The following is a 24,307-nucleotide window of genomic DNA, read 5'->3' on the forward strand; positions in this document are numbered from 1 at the left end:
TGCCCAGAGCACCTGCAGGGTGACACAGGTGCCGGAGGGAGGGCACAGGCGCCCCCACAGCTCCCGGCCATGCCCGGGAGGAGCCTACAGCGGGGCCTCGAGGGTCACCGGGGGATGCACCTGCCCCATGACCCTGCACGGAGGAGACATGCTGAGGGTCAGCAGGGGCGGGGCCAGGCTCCACAAGCCCTTACCAAGGCAGGGTGGATACGACTGCAGCCCAAACACCATGACTTATTTGCCTTTTTTTTTTTTTTTGAGGCAGAGTTTCGCTCTTGTTGCCCAGGTTAGAGTACAATGGCGCGATCTCGGCTTACTGCAACCTCCGCTTCCTGGGTTCAAGCAATTCTCCTGCCTCAGCCTTCCAAGTAGCTGGGATTACAGGCACCCGCCACCACACTCGGTTAATATTTTGTATTTTCAGTAGAAACACGGTTTCACCATGTTAGTCAGGCTGGTCTCAAACTCCTGAGCTCAGGTGATCCACCTGCCTCGGCCTCCCAAAGTGCTGGGATTACAGGCATGAGCCACCGTGCCCGGCTCCCTCTCACCTATTCTGAAAGCTGCTCTGCGTTTTTTCTTTCAAGAGCTACCTTTAAAGTCCAGCATGACACCTGTTCCATGTGTGACCACGAGCCACGCTGCAGCAGGGCCTTCATCCTCTTGAACTGACACGACTATCCAGAGGCCAGCTGCCAGGCTCAGCCTCAGCTCCTACTCTGCCTGGATCTTTTTTTTTTTTTTTTTTTTTTGGAGACAGGGTCTTGTTCTATCACCCAAGCTGGAGCACAGTGATGCGATCTTGACTCACTGCAGCCGCCACCTCTTGAAAGACTCAAGCAATCCTCCCACCTCAGCTTCTCTGAGTAGCTGGGACAACAGTAAGTGCGCACCACCACGCCTGGCTAATTTTTTTTACTTTTGTAGAGTTGAGGTCTCACTATGATGCCCAGGCTGCTCTGGAACTCCTGAGCTCAAGTGATTCCCCCGCCCTTGGGCTCCCAAAGTGCTGGGATTACAGGCATGAGCCACTGCACCCGGCCTATTCCTTTAAATTAATAAGCACACATGGTTTCTGTTTGGTGCCGGACTGCTCCACCGGCCAGGGCCTGGGTGTATCTGTGACTGCTGGGTGACGTTTCTGCACTCCTGCTTATCTGTGATGTGAGTCCGTGTTCGTCAGGACTTCCTCAGTGAGGGTTATTTGAGGCGAGGCAGGGGCACTATCCCCCAGGGGTCAGTGGCGCAAGCTTCTGCCGGGTGCTAAGTGTACTCACCTTGAGCCTGTTACGTTAAATTCCCACGTTGGGGCTGTTCAGAAACCCCAGGTAAGAAAAAAGAGGGAAGTGGCCGGGCGCAGAGGCTCATGCCTATAATCCCAACACTGTGGAAGGGATTACACCTGAGGCGGGATGATCACCTGAGGTCAGTTCGAGACCAGCCTGGTTAACATGGTGAAACCCCGTTTCTACTAAAAATTAGCCAGACGTAGTGACACACGCCTGTCATCCCAGCTACTCGTGAGGCTGAGGCAGGAGAATCGCTTGAACCCAGGAGGCGGAGGTTGCAGTGAGCCGAGATCGCACCATTGCACTCCAGCCTGGGCAACAAGAGCGAAACTCTGTCTCAATAAAAAAGAAAGAAAGTAAAAGGGGGGAAAGGCTGCATCATGCAGCAGGAGGGTTTCGGGGTGCCTGTGCAGCCTGCTTTGTCCCCTCGTGAGCGTCAACCCGGCCGTTTCTAGGGCTGATGCGGTGCATACAGGCTTGTCAGTGCACCTGCTGCTTCCTCACGGGCCTTTCTTGCTAACACACATTTTCTGCGTCCACAGAGACATTTCTGCAGCCTCACCCTCTCTGTGTGGCTCTGTCAATAAGGGCACTCCTTCCCGAGTGGAAGCATTTACGGCAACCCCCACAGCCTCTGCTCACGCCCAGCAGGTTGCGGCTCAGCCTTCTGGGAAGCTGGTCTGGCAGCCTGAGAGGGTTCGAGCCCAGCCCATGCTCCAGGCAAGTGCTACGACCCCAGGCCGAGCCCTGCCTGCTCTTCTCTGCCTGCTCATGACTCTGAGTTAAGGCCTGGGGCATGACCACAGCCCGAGCTGAGCCACTGCCGTCCTTCATGCCTGTTTCCAGGCTGTGTGGTGGGAATGGGGACTGGGGCCACAGGAGTAGTACAGGACTGAGCTTGGGACACACCGTGGCCATCCTGGATCCTTCAGAGCCCACCCCAGAGCGCCGATGGCCACGGCAGAGAGATGAGCCCCCCCAGGACAGGGAGGGTAGGGGCCTCATCCAGCAACCTGCATCTGGGCTGGCTGGACACGCTGGGGGTGTTCAGGCCACAAGTCTCCAGCCAGATGGGAGCAGAGCCTGTGGGAGGCCAAGTCCCAGGCCTGGAGATGGGCTTGCCCCTTGGGCAGGTGTACCCTGCAACTATGACAGGCACTCCAGGGAACCAACATGCTCCAGATGTTTTTGCCCCCACGTGGCCTCGGAAACCCAACCCTCCTGTTAGCTGCATCTCACAGCAGCCTCAGTGCCGCCGCTCTCCGTCAGGCGACACTGCTCCCTGGTATGTATGGCATTGTCTAGAGACACTTTCTGGTTGTCACACCTTGGGGGATGCTACGTGGCAGGTAACACAGTATAATCACAGGTGACCCCAAGGTGGGCCTACCAGGACTCTGCCCATTGCCCAGGAGAGACCAGCCAAGACTCCTACAAAGACCCAGGTGGCCCCTGCCCCCATATGCCTCAGCCACACCCTCCCCAGGGGGACCTCCCCTCGCTGGTTGTCTGGGAGGCGGTGGCAAGAGGAAAAAGCCCCACCATGCTCCTGGCCCACAACTCTGGACGCATAGAGTAGGGGCAGCTGCACACTAGGACACCTGGAAGTGGCTGTCAGGACGCAATCCCCGCTTCCCTCCAGAACAGCCTGGGCCTAGAGGGAGGAGGGAAAATCGTCCCCGCTGCCCAGGCCAGCAGAGGTCACAGGTGGAGGAAACACTGGCCTGGGACTGGCTGCAGCAGACCAGGCCGGGCTGGGCCTCACCTCCCGCTCCAGGTAGGACTTGAGCGATTCGGTCTCGTTGAGCAGGGTGACGCTGCACTTGCCCCTGGAAAAGAAGGACGGGCAGGCTGGAAGGGCGAGGACAGCCCGAGGGGCCCAGGGCGGGAGCTGCTGGGGGCTACCTGATGTGCGTGGCGGGCAGGGACTCCAGCTGCCGGGAGAGGAACAGCTCCCGATGCCGCAGCTGGTGCTTTAGTTTCTCGGGCAGGTCCACCATTTCTGGATTCTCCATTTCCTCTTCTATTTCCCCTGAAGGACAAGGAGCCCCTGTCAGCACCACGGCAGATGCACGCTGCCAAACCAAAGCCCACCCCACCGGCCCCACCCGGAGCCAGCACGCAGGAGGCCCCGTCCTGGCAGGTGCGCGTCCTCCCATCCTGGCAGGTGCGCGTCCTCCCGCTGCCGGACACTGTCCCGCTGCCCCACCCCATGGCAGCCCAGCAATTCCTTGGCAGGTACCCCTGCAGACACTCTGGTACCCATGTGCCCTTTAAGTCCAGGCACCCTGAAGGCCCAGATTCCCCAGGGCATGAAGATGGAAGGAGGAGGGAGAACAAGGTCTGGGCCAGCCCCAGAAGCAGCAGACAAAAGACCAAGAGGAGCAGGGGAGCCGGCGGCTGCCACGTGCCCAGGCAAGGAGGGCGAGGGGCAGCTGCCCTCTGTCCATCCCCATCTCGTGACCAGACAGCCCCACACAGCCCACCACAGACCTCCCACACCAGCAGGTCACCCTCAGGCCGGGGCTGCACCAAGGCTGGGCTGTGGGCCGGACACAAGGGAGGGCCCCTCCTCAGCCGGGCCGGCCGGGTGCAGGCATGCAGGCGGCCCGCCCAAACTCTGTCCCTCAGCGGCGCTGCCGCCCCCAGCCCAGGGACACAGACAGGAGGACGCCCTCCTTGCGGAGGCCGGCTCTTACCTTCCTCGCCGTTGTCCGCCCCCGGTCCGGCCTTATAGCAGACTGACAGGGCTATATAACAGACAGACAGCACCCGGCAGCACGGTCAGCGCAGAGCAGCAGCCTGCTCCCTGCCCAGGGCCCGGACCGAGGGCTGTGCCACCAGGGGGCAGGGCAGAACGGGGGCCACAGGCCTCCCGGTGGGGTGTGAAGACCACCCGGTTGAAGATCATCTGGGCCTCAACGTCCCCCCACTTCGGCCGCCACCCACCCGGTGCCAAGCCTCTTTGGGAAGAGCCCAGACAAGCCTGGCTGTGGAGGGCCCCTGGCCAGCAACCACCCCTGCTCTCACTCCATTGCGGCTTCCCAGAACGGGCTGTCCAGATGAGGCCAGGGCCGGCCGTGGGCCAGCAGCATGGGCATTCCTGCCCTGTGCTAGGAACCCAAGTAGGGTTCTTATAACACCCAAAACGGGGGTGTGCAGTGGTGCTCCCCACCGTCCCCTCGAACACCCAGCACCGGCCGCCAGTGGGCCACTCATCCCGCTCAGCATCCTGCCGGCTCTCTGAGCCCGAGGTCCCCAGACGGGACCACAGCCAGCCGGGCTGCTCGCTCTCTGCGGCCCCCTTGTGGTGCCCGCAGGAACTCCTGGCTCCTCTGGGCGCTCCCAGGCGCACTCCCAGATTGAGGCTGGGAGCAGCCATGCTGGGCCTGTTCTGGGCAGGCCCTATCTGGGCCTCAGAAGCCTGGGGTGTCCGCCTGCTGAGCCTCACCTCCCCCCGGTCCATAGAACAGGGCAGGGCCGACCAGGATAGTCCCAGTCCCAGCACCCCAGGCCAACACACCTCACTCGCTCCCACTCCTGGGGCCCTACAAGCAAACTGCACCCTCAACTCAGAAATCCCCAGGGCCCAGAGGCCCACACACCATCCCAGACCAGAGGCTGGCTTTCGTTCACACCCGCCCTATGCCAGGCCCCGTCAGAGCACCGACCCAGCCTGGAGAGAAGCCCACAGCGACTCTGAGACTCCCATCTCACCAGTGCCCCGATCAGCAGAACAGGGCTGCGGGATGCAGCCTGTCGGAGATGTGGGCGAAGTAGGCCTGCGGCTCCTCAGGAGGCCCTCAACAGGCAGAAACACCCAGGCAGGAGGCGGGGCTGGCCAGTGCACCCTGCACCGCCCACACTCCGAACCCTCCCTCGGACCCTGGATACACCCCTAAGCATGAGGCCCAGGGAATGGCAGCCCCAGGCTCAGGACTAGGCCCAGGCTGTGCCTTCACACCCACTCTAGGCTGTGGTCTCCAGGGCCCCCACACCTGCTCTGGGGGGCTCTGAGGAGGGACGCTCCCCTCTCCCTGTCGTTCTGTCTGTAAAAGGCTTCATGCTCACAGCCTGCCGGGGTGAGGTCTTCGCCGCCGCAGGGGCCGCAGTGCAGCCTGGCGGGTGTCTACCCTCCACCCTGAGGCCTGCACTGTGGGCTGGACGCCCCAGCAGGGACTGGGTGGAGGCAGTGACGTGGAAGAGCCAGAGGCCTCCCAGAGTGTCCTCACACCTGTCCCTGGGATCAGCTGGGGGCCTCACCCTGGCTGCAATGAGCTCACAGAGCGAGCAGGAGAAACGCACAGATGTACACAACCCCGGGGGAGGTGGGCCCTGCAGAGTCACCGCAAGGCCCAGTCACCAGGCAAGAGTGGGGCTGCGCTCCGAGCCCCTGGACCAGCGGCAGACCCGTCACCCATGATGCCTGCTCCCTGCAGCTGGGCTGTCAGTTCACAGGAACGCCCTGCAGAGGGGCCGCCACGCAGCTTTCCAGGGAGCACCGTCCAAAGGGGCTGTGCTGGGCACCTGGGGGGGCTAATGCTTGAGCCGGGACACTGCTGCTCTCTGCCCAGTCCCACCAGCCCGACGAGGCCCTTCTAGAAAACCTGCCCTCTGATACCTCTAATCACATTATGTCTGGAGTCCCCTTCTGGGGCCCTCCTAGCAAAAGGCCATCTTCTGGGGTGTCTAGAGCAGAACCTCAGGAAAGGGGGCCACAGTACCCTAAAAAACCACTGATACAGACTCTCTGGAGCAGCGACACTGTGCTCCCAGGTGCCAGATGACAGAGGCAGGACACGCCCTGGGCCAGCCACAAACATGCACAACTCAACAGCGGCACCTGACTCCCCAGGCCACAGACTGGCAGGGCCACACTGCGGCCACTTAGCTTGGGCACTGCTTCTCCAGCGCCAGCCCGCTCCCCACCACTGCTTCTCCAGCGCAGGCCCGCTCCCCACCACTGCTTCTCCAGCGCGGGACCGCTCCCCACCCCTGCTTCTCCAGCGCCGGCCCGCTCCCCACCACTGCTTCTGCAGCGCCGGCCCCCTCCCCACCACTGCTTCTCCAGCGCCGGCCCCCTCCCCACCACTGCTTCTCCATCGCAGGACCGCTCCCCACCACTGCTTCTCCATCGCGGGACCGCTCCCCACCACTGCTTCTCCAGCACCGGCCCGCTCCCCACCACTGCTTCTGCAGCGCCGGCCCCCTCCCCACCACTGCTTCTCCATCGCCGGCCCCCTCCCCACCACTGCTTCTCCATCGCGGGACCGCTCCCCACCACTGCTTCTCCATCGCGGGACCGCTCCCCACCACTGCTTCTCCAGCGCCGGCCCCCTCCCCACCGCTGCTTCTCCAGCGCCGGACCGCTCCCCACCGCTGCTTCTCCAGCGCCGGCCCCCTCCCCACCGCTGCTTCTCCAGCGCCGGCCCACTCCCCACCGCTGCTTCTCCATAGCCGGCCCCCTCCCCACCGCTGCTTCTCCAGCGCCGGCCCCCTCCCCACCGCTGCTTCTCCAGCGCCGCCCCCTCCCCACCGCTGCTTCTCCAGCGCCGCCCCCTCCCCACCGCTGCTTCTCCAGCGCCGCCCCCTCCCCACCGCTGCTTCTCCAGCGCAGGCCCCCTCCCTACCGCTGCTTCTCCAGCGCCGGCCCGCTCCCCACCGCTGCTTCTCCAGCCCCGGCCCGCTCCCCACCACTGCTTCTCCATAGCCGGCCCCCTCCCCACCGCTGCTTCTCCAGCGCCGCCCCCTCCCCACCGCTGCTTCTCCAGCCCCGGCCCGCTCCCCACCGCTGCTCTCCAGCGCCGGCCCCCTCCCCACCGCTGCTTCTCCAGCGCCGGCCCGCTCCCCACCGCTGCTTCTCCAGCGCAGGCCCCCTCCCCACCGCTGCTTCTCCAGCGCCGGCCCGCTCCCCACCGCTGCTTCTCCAGCCCCGGCCCGCTCCCCACCACTGCTTCTCCATAGCCGGCCCGCTCCCCACCGCTGCTTCTGCAGCCCCGGCCCGCTCCCCACCGCTGCTTCTGCAGCGCCAGCCCGCTCCCCACCACTGCTTCTGCAGCCGCGGCCCGCTCCCCACCGCTGCTTCTCCAGCGCTGGCCCGCTCCCCACCACTGCTTCTCCCGCTCCCTGCGGAGTTGACACAGGTCAACCCCTGACACCAAGAACCACCAGCTGTGCTGCTGGCTGGCATCCAGCACCTGAAGGGCCAAGGGCCGCACCAAATGCCCCTCCAGAATGTGCAGCCTGTGGACTTTCAACATCCCCAGCTCTCTTCCTTGGTGCCTGGAGCGCACACCAGTGGAGTACACGGGCTTTGAGGTCAGAGGTCAAGGGTCACCATGCCCCACCTTGAATGCTCCCCTCCTCTGAGCAGAGAGCTAGAAGGTTCCAGTTCCTCACAAAGCCAGAGAAAGCCCATGGTCAACTGGCAGCTCCCTTTGGGCCACCACAGGCCCCACAGCCCAGTGTCCAGAGTGGACCCAGGCTCAGGGGCCCAGCCCAGCTGCACTGCCCCAGGGCAGCTCACGTCCGCATCCACTGGGTGCCGAGGAAAGCTGTCCGGTGGGCAAGGCAGTGGGGTTAAGGGACCCTTCCTTCCACAAGCGCCTGCCCTGGTGGACTCCCAGCAAAGGCTCAGGAACAAGGCATCGGTGGCAGGATGGTCTAAGCCCCTCCCAGGGCAGGGGGAGGTCACCCACAGCACTGGGACAGGGGCAGAAGATGTCAGGGTCCTCCCACCTGACCCACTGCCAATCCACAGTCCCTGGACCTCACCCCATTAGGGGTCATAGGAGGCCACAGGTGGGACCTTGGCCCACCCCAGCAACACATGTACTCGGGCAGTCACATGCCTCACCTACTGGGAAATGTCACCCTACCGACCACAGCCTCAGCCTGGGCTCAAATCCCACCCCAGGTGATGTGTCAGAGCGGAAGCCAAAAACAGCCCTCGCGCCTGCCCCCACCGACACATGAGAGGCCTCAGTGGGGGCACCACAGGGTCTGGTGCAGGTGGGCCCAGCCCGGCAGGCCCTGTGTCAGTAGCGTGTGGAGGGCGTGGGGGTGCCTCTCGCTCCTGGCTCTGAAGTCGATGTCCCCCATCACCTGTGAGTACGTTCCCAGGGGAGGAGCTGGGCCCCCCAAGGCTGAGGGCATCCCCATGCAGCCAGTGGCTTCCTCCCATACACGGTGCTGGCCACAGCAGCCCCTTCCAGCCGGTTTACTGAATTTGGGTTTGAATTGTAAGGAATAAGGCGAGGACTGCTTTCCTGAGAACACTGCTCGGAGTGCCAACAAAAGCCTCTTCACAAAATTAAAAGGCGAGAGACACTGGCAGGTGTGGGCAGCAGGGTCCCAGCAGCCTGAAAAGTCTCCAGAAGTCATCATAAAAGAAAAAAAGAAGCCCCAACCAATGGTGCCCACACCCAGGCACACCCCATGACAAGCTCACAGAGGATGCCAGTGAGGAACACACCGCTCCAGAGGGGCCTGCAAGGACTTCATTCGCCCAGCCCCGAGGAAACGGAGCCAGGACACCCCCACCCACCGTGGAAGGGAGAAAAAGAGAGGCCAGATCAAGTTGGGCAGAGGGTGGCCCCACGAGGCTAGGACCCCGAGGATGGACCCTAGGGAAGAAGGACCCCGCCAGCCCTCCCCGGCCGACCCTCCCGCCAGGCGGGCACCCCAGGGAAGGCCGGACTCACTTGCGTGCTTGTCGGCCAGGGCGATGAGGGTGCTGGAGATGTCCCGCCTCCGGTAGAAGCACACCACCTTGGCCTCCACGTTCCCATTGGCCGTCTGTAACAGCAAGGCAGGGGCGTCTGAGAAACGCGACCAAACCCGGGCTGCACAGCTCCCAGGAGGGGCTACAAGGCCGGCCCCTGCCGGCCCAGGACTGCGGGCGTCACCACACTACCCCTCAGGACTCCAGGAGGGCACTTCACAAATGGAGCAAATCCTGCAGCTCTGGACGCCCATGGGTCTATCCCCAGGGAGAAGGTGGGCATGCGCACCCAACTTCAACCTGTGTCTCCATCCTCCCTCCCTTCCAGACCCCAGTGTACCACCTGAGACCACCAGGGTCCCAGTGAGGAAAAGGCCCCGCCACACTGGGCAGGACTTCAGTCAGCTCCTGGGAGCCCATGCCCAGCTATCCCAGTCCCTCTCGGGTGAGCTGTGCAGCCACAGCCCGAGCAGCGGATGCAGGGTGGACCCCCATGTGGGACCAGCCCTCCCATTACCCTCCTGGAGCAGCCACAGGTGCCCCCACCTGGCCTGGCTGACGAATGTCTCCGAGTCAAGACTGCTGCAAAATGCCACCGCAGAAGAAGGTATGTTTTTGGAATGAGTTTTTATAACATATTTGTGACCTCAAGAATTGTGCTGTGATTCTAACCACTATACAAGTGCCTCATGGACTACCATTCATAACTTTTTTTTTTTGAGATGGGGTCTCACTCTGTCACCCAGGCTGGAGTGCAGTGGCGTGATCTTGGCTCACTGCAACCTCCGCCTCCTGGGTTCAAGGGATTCTCCTGCCTCAGCCTCCCGAGTAGATTGAGATTACAAGCATGAGCCACCACGTCCAGCTAATTTTTGTATTTTTAGTAGAGATGGGATTTTGCCATGTTGGCCAGGCTGGTCTGGAACCCCTGACCTCAAGCAATCTGCCTGCCTTAGCCCCACAAAGTGCTGGGATTATAGGTGTGCCACAGCGCCCAGTCTCACATAACTTTTTAATTTTTTGAGATAGGGTCTCACTCTGTTGCCCAGACTAAGAGTGCAGTGGTGTGATTTCAGGTCACTGCAGCCTCCATCTCCTGGGACTACAGTCCAATTACACCATGCCAGGCTTTTTTTTTTTTTTTTTTTTGAGACGGCGTCTTGCTCTGTCGCCCAGGCTGGAGTGCAGTGGCGCAATCTCGGCTCACTGCAAGCTCCGCCTCCCGGGTTTACGCCATTCTCCTGCCTCAGCCTCCCGAGGAGCTGGGACTACAGGCACCCGCCACCTCACCTGGCTAATTTTTGTATTTTAAATAGAGACGGGGTTTTACCATGTTGGCCAGGATGGTCTCGATCTCCTGACCTCATGATCCACCCACCTCAGCCTCCCAAAGTGCTGGGATTACAGGCATGAGCCACCGCGCCTGGCCAACCTAATTTTTAAATTTTTTGTAGAGACAGGGTTTCACCATGTTGCTCAAGGTAATCTTGAACTCCTGGACTCAAGCAGTCTGCTCGCCTTGGCCTCCCAAAGTCCTAGGATTACAGGAGTAAGCCATAGTGCCTGGCCACTTTTCTTAGAGTTAATTTGGTTTAATGTTATAAATGGGCTGGGTGTGGTGGCTCACTCCCGGGAGTTCGAGACCAGCCTGGGCAACATGGTGAAACCTCGTTTCTACAAAACGTTTTTTAAAAAATTAACCAGATGCTGTAATCCCAGCACTTTGGGAGGCCAAGGTGGGTGGATCACAAGGTCAGGAGATCGAGACCATCCTGGCTAACTCGGTGAAACCCCGTCTCTATTAAAAATACAAAAAATTAGCCAGGTGTGGTGGCGCCTGTAGTCCCAGCTACTCGGGAGGCTGAGGCAGGAGAATGGCGGGAACCTGGGAGGCGGAGCTTGCAGTGAGCTGAGATCGCACCACTGCACTCCAGTCTGGGCAACAGAGCGAGACTCCGTCTCAGAAAAAAAAAAAAAATTAACCAGATGCAGTGGTGCGCGCCTGTAGTCCCAGCTACTTGGGAAGCTGAGGTGAGAGGGTCACTTAAGCCCAGGAGGTCAAGGCTGCAGTGAGTTAAGATCGTGCCACTATAGCCTGAGCAAGAGAGCAAGACCTTGTTTCAAAAAAACAACAAAAAAGAAAGAATAAAGAGAAAAGTGCTCAGTTGCTCTGCACGGCCTGCCCACAAGCAGGGCGTTCTCGAGGGCGGAATTCCTCTGCTTGGGACGTGCATCTCCTCTCCCCTTCAGATCTGCATCTGCTCACTACGGTGGTGTGAACCCAGGACCGCCACGCTCTGCTTCAAGTCACAATCCAGCGTAGCCTGACCCCTCCTGCAGGTCGAGCTGTCCCTACTCTGGCCGCTGGGTTCTCGCTCTATTGGCTCCTGTGTCCCTGACATACTCCACCACAGGTTACATCCACATTTTATCACAGTGACACACACAGACCATCCAGTGTCACATAGCAAGCCATGAACACTGCGGGACACATAACCGCAGCTGCCCCGTCTGGGCATCCGGGACCGTGGGGCCAGGCTCTTCCACATTCAGGTTCCCACCAGCTCGGAGTCTCAGGCCAGGCCTCCCATTCCCACACATACACCTCCCTCTCCAGGATCACTGTGTGGATTCAGTCACGCTCGAGGTCTGGTCTGTCGTGTTCCTGCACACGGTGGATTCAGTCACACTTGGGGTCTGTTCTCTCGTGTTCCTGCACACGGTGGATTCAGTCACACTTGGGGTCTGTTCTGTCGTGTTCCTGCACACGGTGGATTCAGTCACGTTCGGGGTCTGTTCTGTTCTGTCGTGTTCCTGCACACGGTGGATTCAGTCACGCTCGGGGTCTGTTCTGTTCTGTCCTGTCGTGTTCCTGCACACGGTGGATTTAGTCACGCTCGGGGTCTGTTCTGTCGTGTTCCTGCACACGGTGGATTCAGTCACGCTCGGGGTCTGTTCTGTTCCGTCGTGTTCCTGCACACGGTGGATTCAGTCACGCTCGGGGTCTGGTCTGTCGTGTTCCTGCACACGGTGGATTTAGTCACGCTCGGGGTCTGTTCTGTCGTGTTCCTGCACACGGTGGATTCAGTCACGCTTGGGGTATGGTCTGTTCCGTCGTGTTCCTGCACACGGTGGATTCAGTCACGCTCGGGGTCTGTTCTGTTCCGTTGTGTTCCTGCACACGGTGGGTTCAGTCACGCTCGGGGTCTGTTCTGAGGCACTCCTGCACACACAGGTAAAGGTGGTGAGGCCGCACTAGACCATTCTTTCTTTCCTTCCTTTGAACAGCTTTGCTTCCTGAGGGTAATAATCGTCTCATTTTCTCCACTTGCCTAGTTTTTCATGGAATCATCGCTGATTCTTCCCTAAAGTGCTCGGCAGCAGAGCTCCCAAAGGGAAAGGGCTCAATCAGGGCTCCCGGGAGACCCTCCCAGAGCTGGCGTCCACCCTGCTGGCTACCCGCACCGGGGACTGTGTCCTCCTGGGCGGGAGGAACGTGCACCTTCCTCGTGGTGGAAAGGCGTGGAGGGGTGCACTCGGAGGCCTCAGTCGGGAAACCTCACTCATCTGCCTTCCCGGAGATGGAGCTTGGCTGGGCCTGGAGCCTCCACACCCCAACGTGGCTGCCGAAAGGCAAAGTGGGGTTTGACTCCAGGGCTTTGTATGTGACCCGCTTTTTCTCTAAATGCATTTCTTCTCCCATGTTCTAACAGTTTACATACACCTTGAAGGGGCCCTCTTTATTTCTTTGTTCACTCCTTCTTCTCTGCTATTAACTGGACATTGGACCAATGGACTGATTGTCTGACTTTTTTTCTCTCCTAGTTTCTTTGTGTTTTTGCCCTGTCTTCTGGGCGGTATCCTCAACCTTATCACCTGGTCCTTTCATTCCATTTGTTACTTCTCCTAATCCAAGTGTCAAGTGCTTTCCTCTCATCTGACCACATCCCAGGATGGATCCCTTCCCTTTCTCTGAGAACATTCATGGGCTTTGTTTTGCTTTAGTTTCCTTCCGTTCTCTGCACTGGCCCTTCCTCTGAGTTCCATTTTTTTCTTTTTTTTTTTTTTTTGAGATGGAGTCTCGCTCTGTCGCCCAGGCTGGAGTGCAGTGGCCGGATCTCGGCTCACTGCAAGCTCCGCCTCCCGGGTTCCGGCCATTCTCCTGCCTCAGCCTCCCGAGTAGCTGGGACTACAGGCGCCCGCCACCTCGCTCGGCTAGTTTTTTGTATTTTTAGTAGATGGAGTTTCACCGAGTTAGCCAGGCTGGTCTCGATCTCCTGACCCTGTGGTCCACCCGCCTCGGCCTCCCAGTGCTGGGGTTACCGTGGTCCGCCCACCTCGGCCTCCCCGTGCTGGGGTTACCAGCTGAGTCCCCGCACCCGGCCTTGAGTTCCTGACCCCGTGGTCCACCCGCCTCAGCCTCCCTGTGCTGGGGTTACTGGCTGAGTCCGGCGCCCGGCCCTGAGTTCCATTTTCACGTGTGCCGACTGATCTTCATGTCAAAAGCCCTCCCCAACCATCTTGTGACTTTTGGTCACCGGGAGCCTCCCAGGTGCTGGACAGCTCGCTGCATGCACTGCACCCATGGGCACTGGGGTAGCGGGCATCCTGTTGGGTCCCTGATGCCAGCAGCTGGGTCTGTGGGCTTTAGAAGTCTGGCCGCTGGGGTCCTGGGAGCCAAGGAGGCAAGAGGGGTATGGGGGCCCACCAGAGGACAGCCCATGAGCCAGGTGACCCACACTTGCAGCCCCCGCATGAACCGTGCTGGCCTGGGCCTAGTGCCCCAAATCTGGGTCCTCTGAGTCCACGGCTCCAGCCCAGGGAAGGGTTCTGCAGGTTCACCTGACCCCCAGACGGGTCTTCCACCTGTCTTCCGCACTGCCAGGCGCACGTCAGCATGGTTCCTGTTCTCCCGACCCTGACCCGGGCCAGGGCCGGGGCCTCTCAGGTTGCCCAATCCAGCTGGCTGCGTTCCGAGCTGCGCCCACACCTCCCAGTGGCGCCTCCTCTCCCACCTTCCTTGCCCTGTGGGTGCAGAGTTCCAGCACCCCTTTCTTGTTGAGGGGGCGTTCAGGCCAGGGAACAGAGGGGAGGTCTGTACTCAACCAGCTGCGCCCACCTGGAAGCCCCGCCTGGAGCTCCTTGCCGTGGAGGGCACCAGCCACGCTGTGTCGCAGGCCCACGGGCTCTTTTCCACACGGTGAGCGTCTGGGTCGGCTGCCTGAACTGTCTGAGACAGCAGTCGTGCCCCTCACAGGCTCGTGTCCTACCCAGAGACGGGCAAGTGTCCAGGCCATGTGGCCCTGGCCCTGAGGAGGAGGGACTGCTAGGACGAAGGGGACAGCTCTGAGCGTGCGCAATGCTACATCTGTACCTGAACATCGCCAAAGGGCCGGAAGCCAGCCCCCACCTGCACACGCCTGCAGTCTACTGTCTGCACGTGGAAGCCAGAAGCGGCACGAGGGAACCTTCCCGACAGTGGCACCTCTCAGCAGTGGCACCTCCCAGCAGTGGCACTCAACCAGGCGCCCACGGAGGCACTGCAGCCTCCCGCCCCAGGCTGCCTGCCAGCTGGCTGTGTGGAGCCAGCAGCGCCGTCTGCCAGCCGCCCCTCCACTACACGGACCAGGAGGGACCCAGGGCCTCCCCGAGCCACGGTTCAGCTCAGCTGAGGAACCTCTCTCTGCACCTCAGTTTCCCTACAGTCCGCATGCTGTGATGTGTAAAGTGCAGCCCCGCAATCGGGAGGCCCAGCCACAGCAGCAGCACCCGTTCCAGCCCCGCACTCGGGAGGCTCAGTCCACAAGAGCAGCGCCCGTTCCAGCAGTACCTAGAGTCCAAGTGGCCTTGCTCTGCAGGAGGGCAGGCCCTGCCCAGCAGGGGCAGTGAGACGGACTCAGAGGACACCCGGATCATTGCCCGTGCCTCCAACAAACAGGCCTGCCCCTCAGACCTCCCAGGAAGCTGCAGGGGAGCAGACGTCACACCCCACGCTCCTCGACCCCAGGTGGTGGCAGATGCCGCAGGGAATGGCCCTCGACAAGCACAGCCAGGGAAGCCCAGAGCCCAGTATGGCTACGTCAGAGGTGGCGTGCTGACCTTCCCCACCCTGTCCCCTCTGATTCCAAGAATCCCACATCACGGCTGCCACCAAGCCTGATGTCCAGGAAGGCAGCTTCTCACAGGTAAGCCTGCAGCATCCAGCATGGAACACCAAGGGCCCGGGTGCCCCAGGCCTGTGGAGTGGGCGGGGCTCCTAGGAGATGGCAGCCATCAGGCCACTGGCTCCAGGGGTTCGGGGGCTCGGGAGCCCTGCAGGCAGGCACAGAGAGGTCTGTGAAGCACCTAGCACCCCACCCCACTCTCTGCTGGAACCATGTGTCCACTGGTAGGGACGACCTGCCCTCCCTCACCACCCTTAGAAAGTCTCCAACCAGGAGGAGAAGGGAGGCTGGGTACCCACCCCCATCCCTGAGGACAGCAAGAAGGGAGGCTGGGGTACCCACCCCCATCCCTGAGGACAGCGAGAAGGGTCCCAGGGTGTGCGGGTGCCCTGCACCTCCAGAGCCATCTGCAGCTCTGTCTCCCAAGCCGACGGGACAGAGGCTGTGCCGGGCCAGTGGAGGCCAGGAGTAGCTGGGGCTGAGGGGCCCGTGTGTCACCACGCCCCAGGAAGGATCTGGTGCTGCCAGGCTCAATGCATGGGCACAACCACGTCCCCAATCAAACAGCAAGCACCTGCCGAGGACTCATGGCAGACACGAACCAGATGGGAGCAAGGGCTGCCTGAGTGACCAGGGAGGGTGCCTCCAGCCACACAGACACCTCAGGGGTCAGGGGCAGAGCTCACAGCCCTGCAGGGCTGGCTGCTGGGAGCTGGGCAGGGCAGGGGCACCGAGTGTGGCTTCCTGCAGCCTTTGGTTGGTTTCAGAATCATGCCATTCTGCTCAGGCTCCCCAGGGGACGCTGGCATCTTCAGGGGACCCAGCGCCCACAGACCAAGTGTGGACTGGGCAGGCAGCTCAGGGCAGCCGCGCTGGGTCCTGCACGAAGCCACCAGGCCCCTCACTCAGTTTCTCCAAGGAGGGGCCAGGGTGCAGGTGACAGTGGACGGAGTCACCGAAGGGCCTGCACAGTGGCCAGTCCAAGGTCAGCCCCAAAAGGGGGCCACCCACAGTGCAGGAGCTGGTGTAACCCCCACCCACTACCCCCTGCAGCCACGCCAGGGCCACCCAGTACCTTGTTGAGCTCCTCGATCCTCCGGATCAGGTATGGGTTGCTGGAGGAGTTCTCGAAGTAGACGTAGTCTGCAAACAGCAACAGGCAGAGCAGACGGTCACCTGTGGTACCGAAGGCCAGCCCCAGGCCCACCTCCCGCTGCCCAGAGCCTCGGGGCTCAGGCAGGGCAGTGTCACCACCCCCACCTCTGCTCCCTCAGGCGAGGAACAAACAGAGGAAGTGAAGCCCCCACACCATCAGGGAGGGGCGGCTGCAACCAGAATGGACTGACAGGCTGGGTCAGGGCCAGGGAGATGCACCAGGAGGGGCCATTCCCAGCAGGAGCCAGCAGCCCCCATCCCGGATCCTCACCGACGCCAGACGCCCCCAAAGGCTCAGGCCCTTCTTGGGGAGGCTGTGGGGGCCAGGTGGCAGCTTCCCAGACAAAGCCCAGCTCCAGCACTGCCCAGACCCTGCCAGGAGCCCCGGGACACCTTCCCACTGGCAGCAGCCAGCCTGGATGCTACACCCTCAGAGCCACATGGCCACCAGCAGCCCCCAGCCCTGCCCACAGCGGCCCCATCTTTCCCTCCAAAACCAACAGCAGCAACTACACAGCGAACACAGCTGCGGCTTCCTGGGCCCAGGCAGGCTCAGAAACGGGGCCGAGTTGCTCCAGGAATGACAGGGTCACCCTCACCAGAGCTCAGGGACAGCAACAGGCAGCAGGCACTGGGAGTGCCCCGAGACCGGCCATCAGGTGAGTACAACACTTCCCTCAGCGATGACACCATGGGGCCCTCCAGCCTTCTCACCAGCTCCACACACGGAGAGCCACTGAATCTTCCGGAGCCCAGAGGCTTACTCTGGAAGGCCCAGGGAAGTCCAGGCTGGTGGTGCTGACACCCCGATGCTCCAGGCCTCCTGGGGCCGCTGCAGGGGCTCAGCTTGGGAGGCAGCAAGGCTGCATCCTCATGAACCAGCACTACGAGTACCCTCGCCAGCCCACCCTGCACCAGCTCTGCAGGGAGGACTGAGCAGGAGGCCTGTCTCAGCTGGGATCAGCCCAGAGGCCCACACAGGCCTGGGATTCAGCAAAATGCAGCAAGACCAGCACCAAAAAAGCTCAACCCATCTGTCCACATGGAGGCCAAACCTGTGCTGCGAGGACCCTGTGGAGGGGCCTGGAGAGTATCTCCCTCCTGCTGCTGGCACACACCTGCAGGCTCACGCCCGTGAGGACACACCCGTGAGGACGCACCTGCAGGCACACACCTGTCAGGACACACCCATCAGGACACACCCGTCAGGACACACCCGTGACACACCCGTCAGGACACATCAGCAGGCACACACCCGTGAGGACACACCCATGATGCACCTGCAGGCACACACCCATGAGGACACACCTGTGGGTGCACACCTGCGAGGATGCACCTGTGTGGGCACCCATGTGCAAAGTCACGCCTGTGCGTGTGGCTTCTGAGCCCCCCGTGCTGCCTGAGCAAACCAGCCGATCAGATGAGGCTACGCCCACACAGAGCTCCACAGGACAATGGGCTAGGAGCATGGAGAGTCCAGAGGGACATAGCCTCGGTGCCCGGGGACACGCACAGCAGTGAGCATTCCCTGCAGAAAAGCCTGCAGAAGCAACAGGAGGCCTGCAAATCTGTGTCAGGGTTACAGAGTGTTCAGAATGCAGGATGTGGCCATGCTTGGGCAATGCTGTGAAAACGCTAGAATTCACTGAATCACATACTCAAAATTAGTGGATTTCTTTTTTTTTTTTTTTTTTTGAGACGGAGTCTCGCTCTGTCGCCCAGGCTGGAGTGCAGTGGCCGGATCTCAGCTCACTGCAAGCTCCGCCTCCCGGGTTCACACCATTCTCCTGCCTCAGCCTCCGAGTAGCTGGGACTACAGGCGCCCGCCACCTCGCCCGGCTAGTTTTTTGTATTTTTTTTTTTTAGTAGAGACGGGGTTTCACCGTGTTAGCCAGGATGGTCTCGATCTCCTGACCTGGTGATTCGCCCACCTTGGCCTCCCAAAGTGCTGGGATTACAGGCATGAGCCACCGTGCCTGGCTAAAATTGGTGGATTTCATCACATGTAGATACCTCAAATTTTTTTTCAAATGCACCAAACTTGCCAAAAACTGGGGGAAAAACGTCCCTTAAGTGAGGAAAGACAGACAAGGTGGGGTCCGTCCACTTGATGGAAGACTCCTTGGCCAGGGCCAGGAGTGAAGCCCCCTGACAGCACAGGGCCTGTAGCAGCGGAAGGCCCACTTGGGGGAGGTGGTGGGCACGACGGCTGCATGCAGCGGGGCCACCTACAAGCTGCTGGCGCAGGAAAACCAAGGTGTGGAAGATAAGAGAACATGCAGGGAATTTGGGAACTGTTCTGTATCATGACTGTGGTACGACGACATGACTATGGACTTCCAAAATTCACAGAACTGTACACGTAAAAGGAATTGTACTGAATGTAAATTATGCTTTAATAAATGGACAAATAAAGCAAGAAGGCAGGAAATGATAGAGTAAAAATAATGTGAAACAAAAATAGTAGAGGGGAAAATATCAAAGGAACCAAAAGCTGGGTGTTTGTTTGAGACAGAGTTTCGCTCCTGTTGCCCAGGCTGGAGTGCAATGGCGCGATCGTGGCTCACTGCAACCTCTGCGCCTCCTGGGTTCAAGTGATTCTTCTGCCTCAACCTCCCAAGTAGCTGGGATTACAGGAGCCCACCACCACGCCCAGTTAATTTTTGTATTTTTAGTAGAGGCCGGGTTTCACCATGTTGGCCAGGCTGGTCTCAAACTCCTGACCTCAGGTGATCCACCTGCCTCAGTCTCCCAAAGTGCTAGGATTACAGGCATGAGCCACCACACCCAGCCTACAAGTTGGTTATTAACAAGATCAATAACTGAAATCTATAGCCAGACTGACAAAGAAACAAAGAGAGAAGCCACAAGTAACCAACATCAGGAATGACAGACAGGACATCACTGCAGATCCTACTGACACAAGAAGGGGTATAAGGAATATTATGGAGGATTTTATGCCAGAGAATTTGACAATTTAAATGGAATGAACCAATTGCTTGAAAGATATAAACACCAAAGCACATTCAAGAAGAAACAGGTAACCCTATTCACACTACAGAAATACAACAACAAAAACCCTAGGCCCAGATGGCTTCATTGGTGAAGTCTATCAAACATTTAAGGCCGGGCGCGGTGGCTCAAGCCTGTAATCCCAGCACTTTGGGAGGCCGAGGCGGGCGGATCACAAGGTCAGGAGATCGAGACCACGGTGAAACCCGTCTCTACTAAAAATACAAAAGATAGCCGGGCGCAGTGGCGGCGCCTATAGTCCCAGCTACTTGGGAGGCTCAGGCAGGAGAATGGAGTGAACCTGGGAGGCGGAGCTTGCAGCCGAGATCGTGCCACTGCACTCCAGCCTGGGGGACAGAGTGAGACTCTGTTGCAAAAAAAAAAAAAAAAAAATTAAGGAAAAATTAACACCAATTCTACGCAACTCTTCCAGAAAACAGAAAAGGACAGTGTGGACACCATTCCCCGATACCAAAACCAAAGACACACAAGGAATCAGAAGGATCACTTGAGTCCAGGAGTTTCAGAGCCCATCTCTAAAAACAAATGATTTTTGATTAGGCAGGTGTGGTAGCATGTGCCTGTAGTCCCAGCTGCTTGGGGGCTAAAGCGGAAGGATTGCTTAAGCCCAGGAGTTTGGGGCTGCAGTGAGCCATGATGGTACCACTCACTCAAGCCTGCATGACAGAGTGAGACCCCATCTCTAAATATAACTTAAAGTTTTTAAAAAATTCAAAAATCGGCCGGGCGCGGTGGCTCAAGCCTGTAATCCCAGCACTTTGGGAGGCCGAGACGGGTGGATCACGAGGTCAGGAGATCGAGACCATCCTGGCCTACACGGTGAAACCCCGTCTCTACTAAAAAAATACAAAAAACTAGCCGGGCGAGGTGGCGGGCGCCTGTAGTCCCAGCTACTCGGGAGGCTGAGGCAGGAGAATGGCGTAAACCCAGGAGGTGGAGCTTGCAGTGAGCTGAGATCCGGCCACTGCACTCCAGCCTGGGCGACAGAGCAAGACTCCGTCTCAAAAAAAAAAAAAAAAAAAATTCAAAAATCAGTGTAGCTCACCATATTCACAGATTAAGTAAGAAAAACCCTATGACCATCTCCATAGATGCAAGAATATAATCTGAAAAAACTCAACACATACTCTATTAAACTCTGAGCAAACAAGGAACTAAAGGGTACTTCCTCAGTCTGGTAAGACATTTACAAAAAACCTACCGCTAGCATCATCCTCAGCAGTGAGAAAAGGGCTGCTTCTGCTGGGATCAGGGATGTGGCAGGGGTATACCTACTCTCACCGCTACTGCCTCTCACGGCCACCGCCTCTCACGGCCACCGCCTCTCCCCGCCACCGCCTCTCACGGCCACCGCCTCTCCCCGCCACCGCCTCTCACCGCCACTGCCTCTCCCCGCCACTGCCCCGCCACTGCCTCTCCCCGCCACTGCCTCTCACGGCCACCGCCTCTCACTGCTACTGCAGACCATCAAGGAAGTCCCAGCCAGTACAATGAGAAGAATCAATGAAAGGCACACAAGACTGGATATGAAGACATACAACTTTCTATATGCAGACGACATGACTTGCTATACAGAAATCCCCAGGGTCTACAAAAAAGCTATGGAAACCGCTGAGTAAGAGTTTTGCAAGGTCACAGGTCAACATCGAAAAATAAGTCCTCTTTTGGGCCAGGCATGGTGGCTCACGCCTGTAATCCCAGCACTTTGGGAGGCTGAGGCGGGCAGATGACTTGAGGTCGGGAGTTCAAGATCAGCCTGACCAACATGGAGCTACCCCATCTCCACTAAAATTACAAAAAACATTAGCTGGACGTGGTGGTGCATGCCTGTCATCCCAGCTACTCAGGAGGCTGAGGCAGGAGAACAGCTTGAACCCAGGAGGTGGAAGCTGTGGTGAGCCGAGATCACGCCATTGTACTCCAGTCTGGGCAATGGTGAAATTCTGTCTTTAAAAAAGTCCTCTTTCTACGTACTACTGACAAACAGAAATCAAAATTGTAAAAGTACTATTCACAAGAGCACCAAGAAAAATTAAATACTTAAATATAAATTTTACAAAAGATCTAGAGATGTTTAAAGATCAAAAGATCTGTGCAAAGATCTATATGCTGAAAAGTACAAAACACTGGTGAGAAAAATCAGCAAAAGATCTAAATAAATGGTAACAGATGAGGGGCCGGGCGCGGTGGCTCAAGCCTGTAATCCCAGCACTTTGGGAGGCCGAGACGGGTGGATCACGAGGTCGGGAGATCGAGACCGTCCTGGCTAACATGGTGAAACCCCGTCTCTACTAAAAAATACAAAAAACTAGCTGGGCGAGGTGGCGGGCGCCGGTAGTCCCAGCTACTCGGGAGGCTGAGGCAGGAGAATGGCGTAAGCCCAGGAGGCGGAGCTTGCAGTGAGCTGAGATCCGGCCACTGCACTCCAGCCTGGGCGACAGAGCCAGACTCCGTCTCAAAAAAAAAAAAAAAAAAAAAAAATGGTAACAGATGAGATGTCAAGGGTTAAAATACATGTTGGTGAGCTTCCTATAAAGGTCCGGATAGTAAATACTCCACGCTATGCAGGCCAAGAGGCCATACCAAGGATATTACGTAAGGACTAATATAACAATTTCCACACATTTTATACTGATGAAATTAAAATAACTGGGCTGGGATTACAGGTGTGGTGGCTCACACCTGTAAGCCCAGCACTTTGGGAGGCGGGCAGATCACGTCAGGAGATCGAGACCATCCTGGCCAACATGGTGAAACCCTGTCTCTACTAAAATACAAAAAATTAGCCAGGTGTGGTGGTGCATGCCTATAGTCCCAGCTACTTGGGAGGCTGAGGCAGGGGAATCACTTGAACCTGGCAGGCGGAGCTTGCAGTGAGCCGAGATCATGCCACTGCACTCCAGTCTGGTGACAGAGCGAGACTGTGTCAAAAAAAAAAAAAAAGCTGAGTGCAGCTTTCTATAATACAGATGCACTCATGAGAGGACTTGGATTGTTTTGGGAGATGACACTTTGCTTAATTGGGTTCAAATTTAATGTTCTTTATCACCAAAATCAACGACAAAGGTGCATCTATGAGTGCCGGCTTACAGCGCGCTCCCGTGTTTCCTGTGACTGTCTTTCCACGCAGGCACTGCCAGGACCACTGTCAGCCCCAGGTGCGTAGCTCAAAGTGCCAGCCTGGCTACTGAGCCAGTATGTTTTCCCCTTCCTGGAAATGGCCAGCTCAGCAGGCTTGGACTGCCCGCATTTTTCCTTCCACATAGAGGTCTGACCCCTGACCTGCTCCTAGGAGGTCACCTCGGAGCCCTTGGAGCATCCTGCCGGCCAACAGCATCTGCTCACCCAGGGCCTTAGGCTGCCTCAGACAGGCTACCCTGACAGAGTGACGTACCGTGGGGCCTTGTGGCATCCGCCTGACCTCTGGAGGGGCTGAGACGGAGGGACCGAGGGCAGCCACATGGGTGCTCAGCCAGGCCCACCTGACCAACCACTAAAAACACCTGGGCCACCAAGGCTCAGGGGAGCTTCCCTGGTTGGCAATACACCAGGCCTGTCATCACAGACCACTGCCAGATCCACGCACCTCCCACGCCTCCTGGGACAGCAGCCCGGAAGCCCATCCCTGGTCTCTCCCGAGCCCGGCCCCTGTGCCGCTCCCTTTGCTGGTTCGAGCCTGCGTCCTTTTGCTTTAAGGAACTGCACCCCTGGCAGAAATGCTCTGCTGTATTCTATGAGTCCTAGTGAATGACTGAACCCGAGGGTGGTCTTGGGGCCCCTACACTACAGCATGTGATTACGCGACAGTCCAATCGCTCTCGGCTGGAGGTCACGTGGGAGCTCCTTAACACACAGCTAAGTGGATTTTGAAATGTAGACACTGTGGCCGGGCGCGGTGGCTCAAAGCTGTAATCCCAGCACTTTGGGAGGCCAAGACGGGCGGATCACGAGATCAGGAGATCGAGACCATCCTGGCGAACACGGTGAAGCCCTGTTCAAATACAAAAAACTAGCCGGGCGAGGTGGCGGGCACTTGTAGTCCCAGCTACTCGGGAGGCTGAGGCAGGAGAATGGCGTGAACCCGGAAGGCGGAGCTTGCAGTGAGCTGAGATCCGGCCACTGTACTCCAGCTTGGGCAACAGAGCGAGACTCCGTCTCAAAAAAAAAAAAAAGGAATGTAGACGTTTCTCTTGTACTTGCGTCAAAGTCCCAAACACACTGCTGTAACCATAGTTTGAGCCCAGAAAATAAGCTCACTGCAAATCTGTGTGGCAATGGAGACTCTGCCTCTCATTTTACCTCTTGACAATAACTGTACAAAGCAGTTTGTGATTTAAACATGAGCTGTTACCAAAATGACTTCATCACCGTATAAACTTTGCAAGTGTGGTTGTGCCTTGTACTTTAAGATGAATTCATAAAGAACGTAGAGAACTTCATGCAGCAAAAACTAGTTTCCCAAGTCATCCGGTGGACTGATGATGGCAGTCAACAGTGGTTCTTCTCGTTCTGAAATTTTCCAATTTTGGTGCTTTTTCAAAAAGCAGGCCAGACATAGCGGCTCACGCCTGGAATCCCAGAACTTTGGGAGGCCGAGGCAGGTGGATCATGAGGTCAGGAGTTTGAGACCAGCCTGGTCAACATGGTGAAACCTCGTCTCCACTAAAAATACAAAAATTAGCCAGGTGTGGTGGCGTGTGCATGTAATCTCAGCTACTTGGGAGGCTGAGGCAGGATAATTGCTTGAAGCCGGGAGGCAGAGCTTGCAGTGAGCCAAGATCGTACCACTGCTCTCCAGCCTGGGCGACAGAGCGAGACTCCGTCTCAAAAAAAAAATAAATAAATAAATAATAAATAAATAAATAAATAAAAATAAAAAAGCAATAGAACTTCATACTGCCGAGCCATCAAGCTGCTGCACAGGAGAGCAAGTCAAGATATTC

The 24,307-nt window shown here is 58.4% G+C and overlaps 1 protein-coding gene across 8 annotated transcripts in view; it reads right to left on the reverse strand.

Moving 5' to 3' along the window:
- The window catches only part of MTA1 (metastasis associated 1), a 54,101-nt gene that overhangs the window by 16,220 nt on the left and 13,574 nt on the right, over positions 1-24,307 (reverse strand). For 4 of the 8 annotated variants that reach the window (XR_004432215.1, XM_033191023.1, XM_033191020.1 and 1 more), the window contains exons 2-6: positions 16,252-16,319; positions 8,993-9,086; positions 3,989-4,039; positions 3,195-3,321; positions 3,055-3,118 (exon numbers count right to left, since the gene is read on the reverse strand). Coding sequence is in view for 7 of the 8 variants with exons in the window: in XM_033191023.1 (XP_033046914.1) it covers positions 3,055-3,118; positions 3,195-3,321; positions 3,989-4,039; positions 8,993-9,086; positions 16,252-16,319 (404 nt within the window). In the remaining variant the exon portion in view is untranslated. Of the gene's footprint in view, positions 1-3,054; positions 3,119-3,194; positions 3,322-3,988; positions 4,040-8,992; positions 9,087-14,131; positions 14,520-16,251; positions 16,320-24,307 lie in introns of those variants that run through there. The other 4 variants (XM_033191026.1, XM_033191025.1, XM_033191024.1 and 1 more) reach the window with 2 other exon arrangements.

This window comes from Trachypithecus francoisi, unplaced genomic scaffold (genome assembly GCF_009764315.1).
Source record: "Trachypithecus francoisi isolate TF-2019V2 unplaced genomic scaffold, Tfra_2.0 Lachesis_group3, whole genome shotgun sequence".
Taxonomy (NCBI): Eukaryota; Metazoa; Chordata; class Mammalia; order Primates; family Cercopithecidae; genus Trachypithecus; species Trachypithecus francoisi.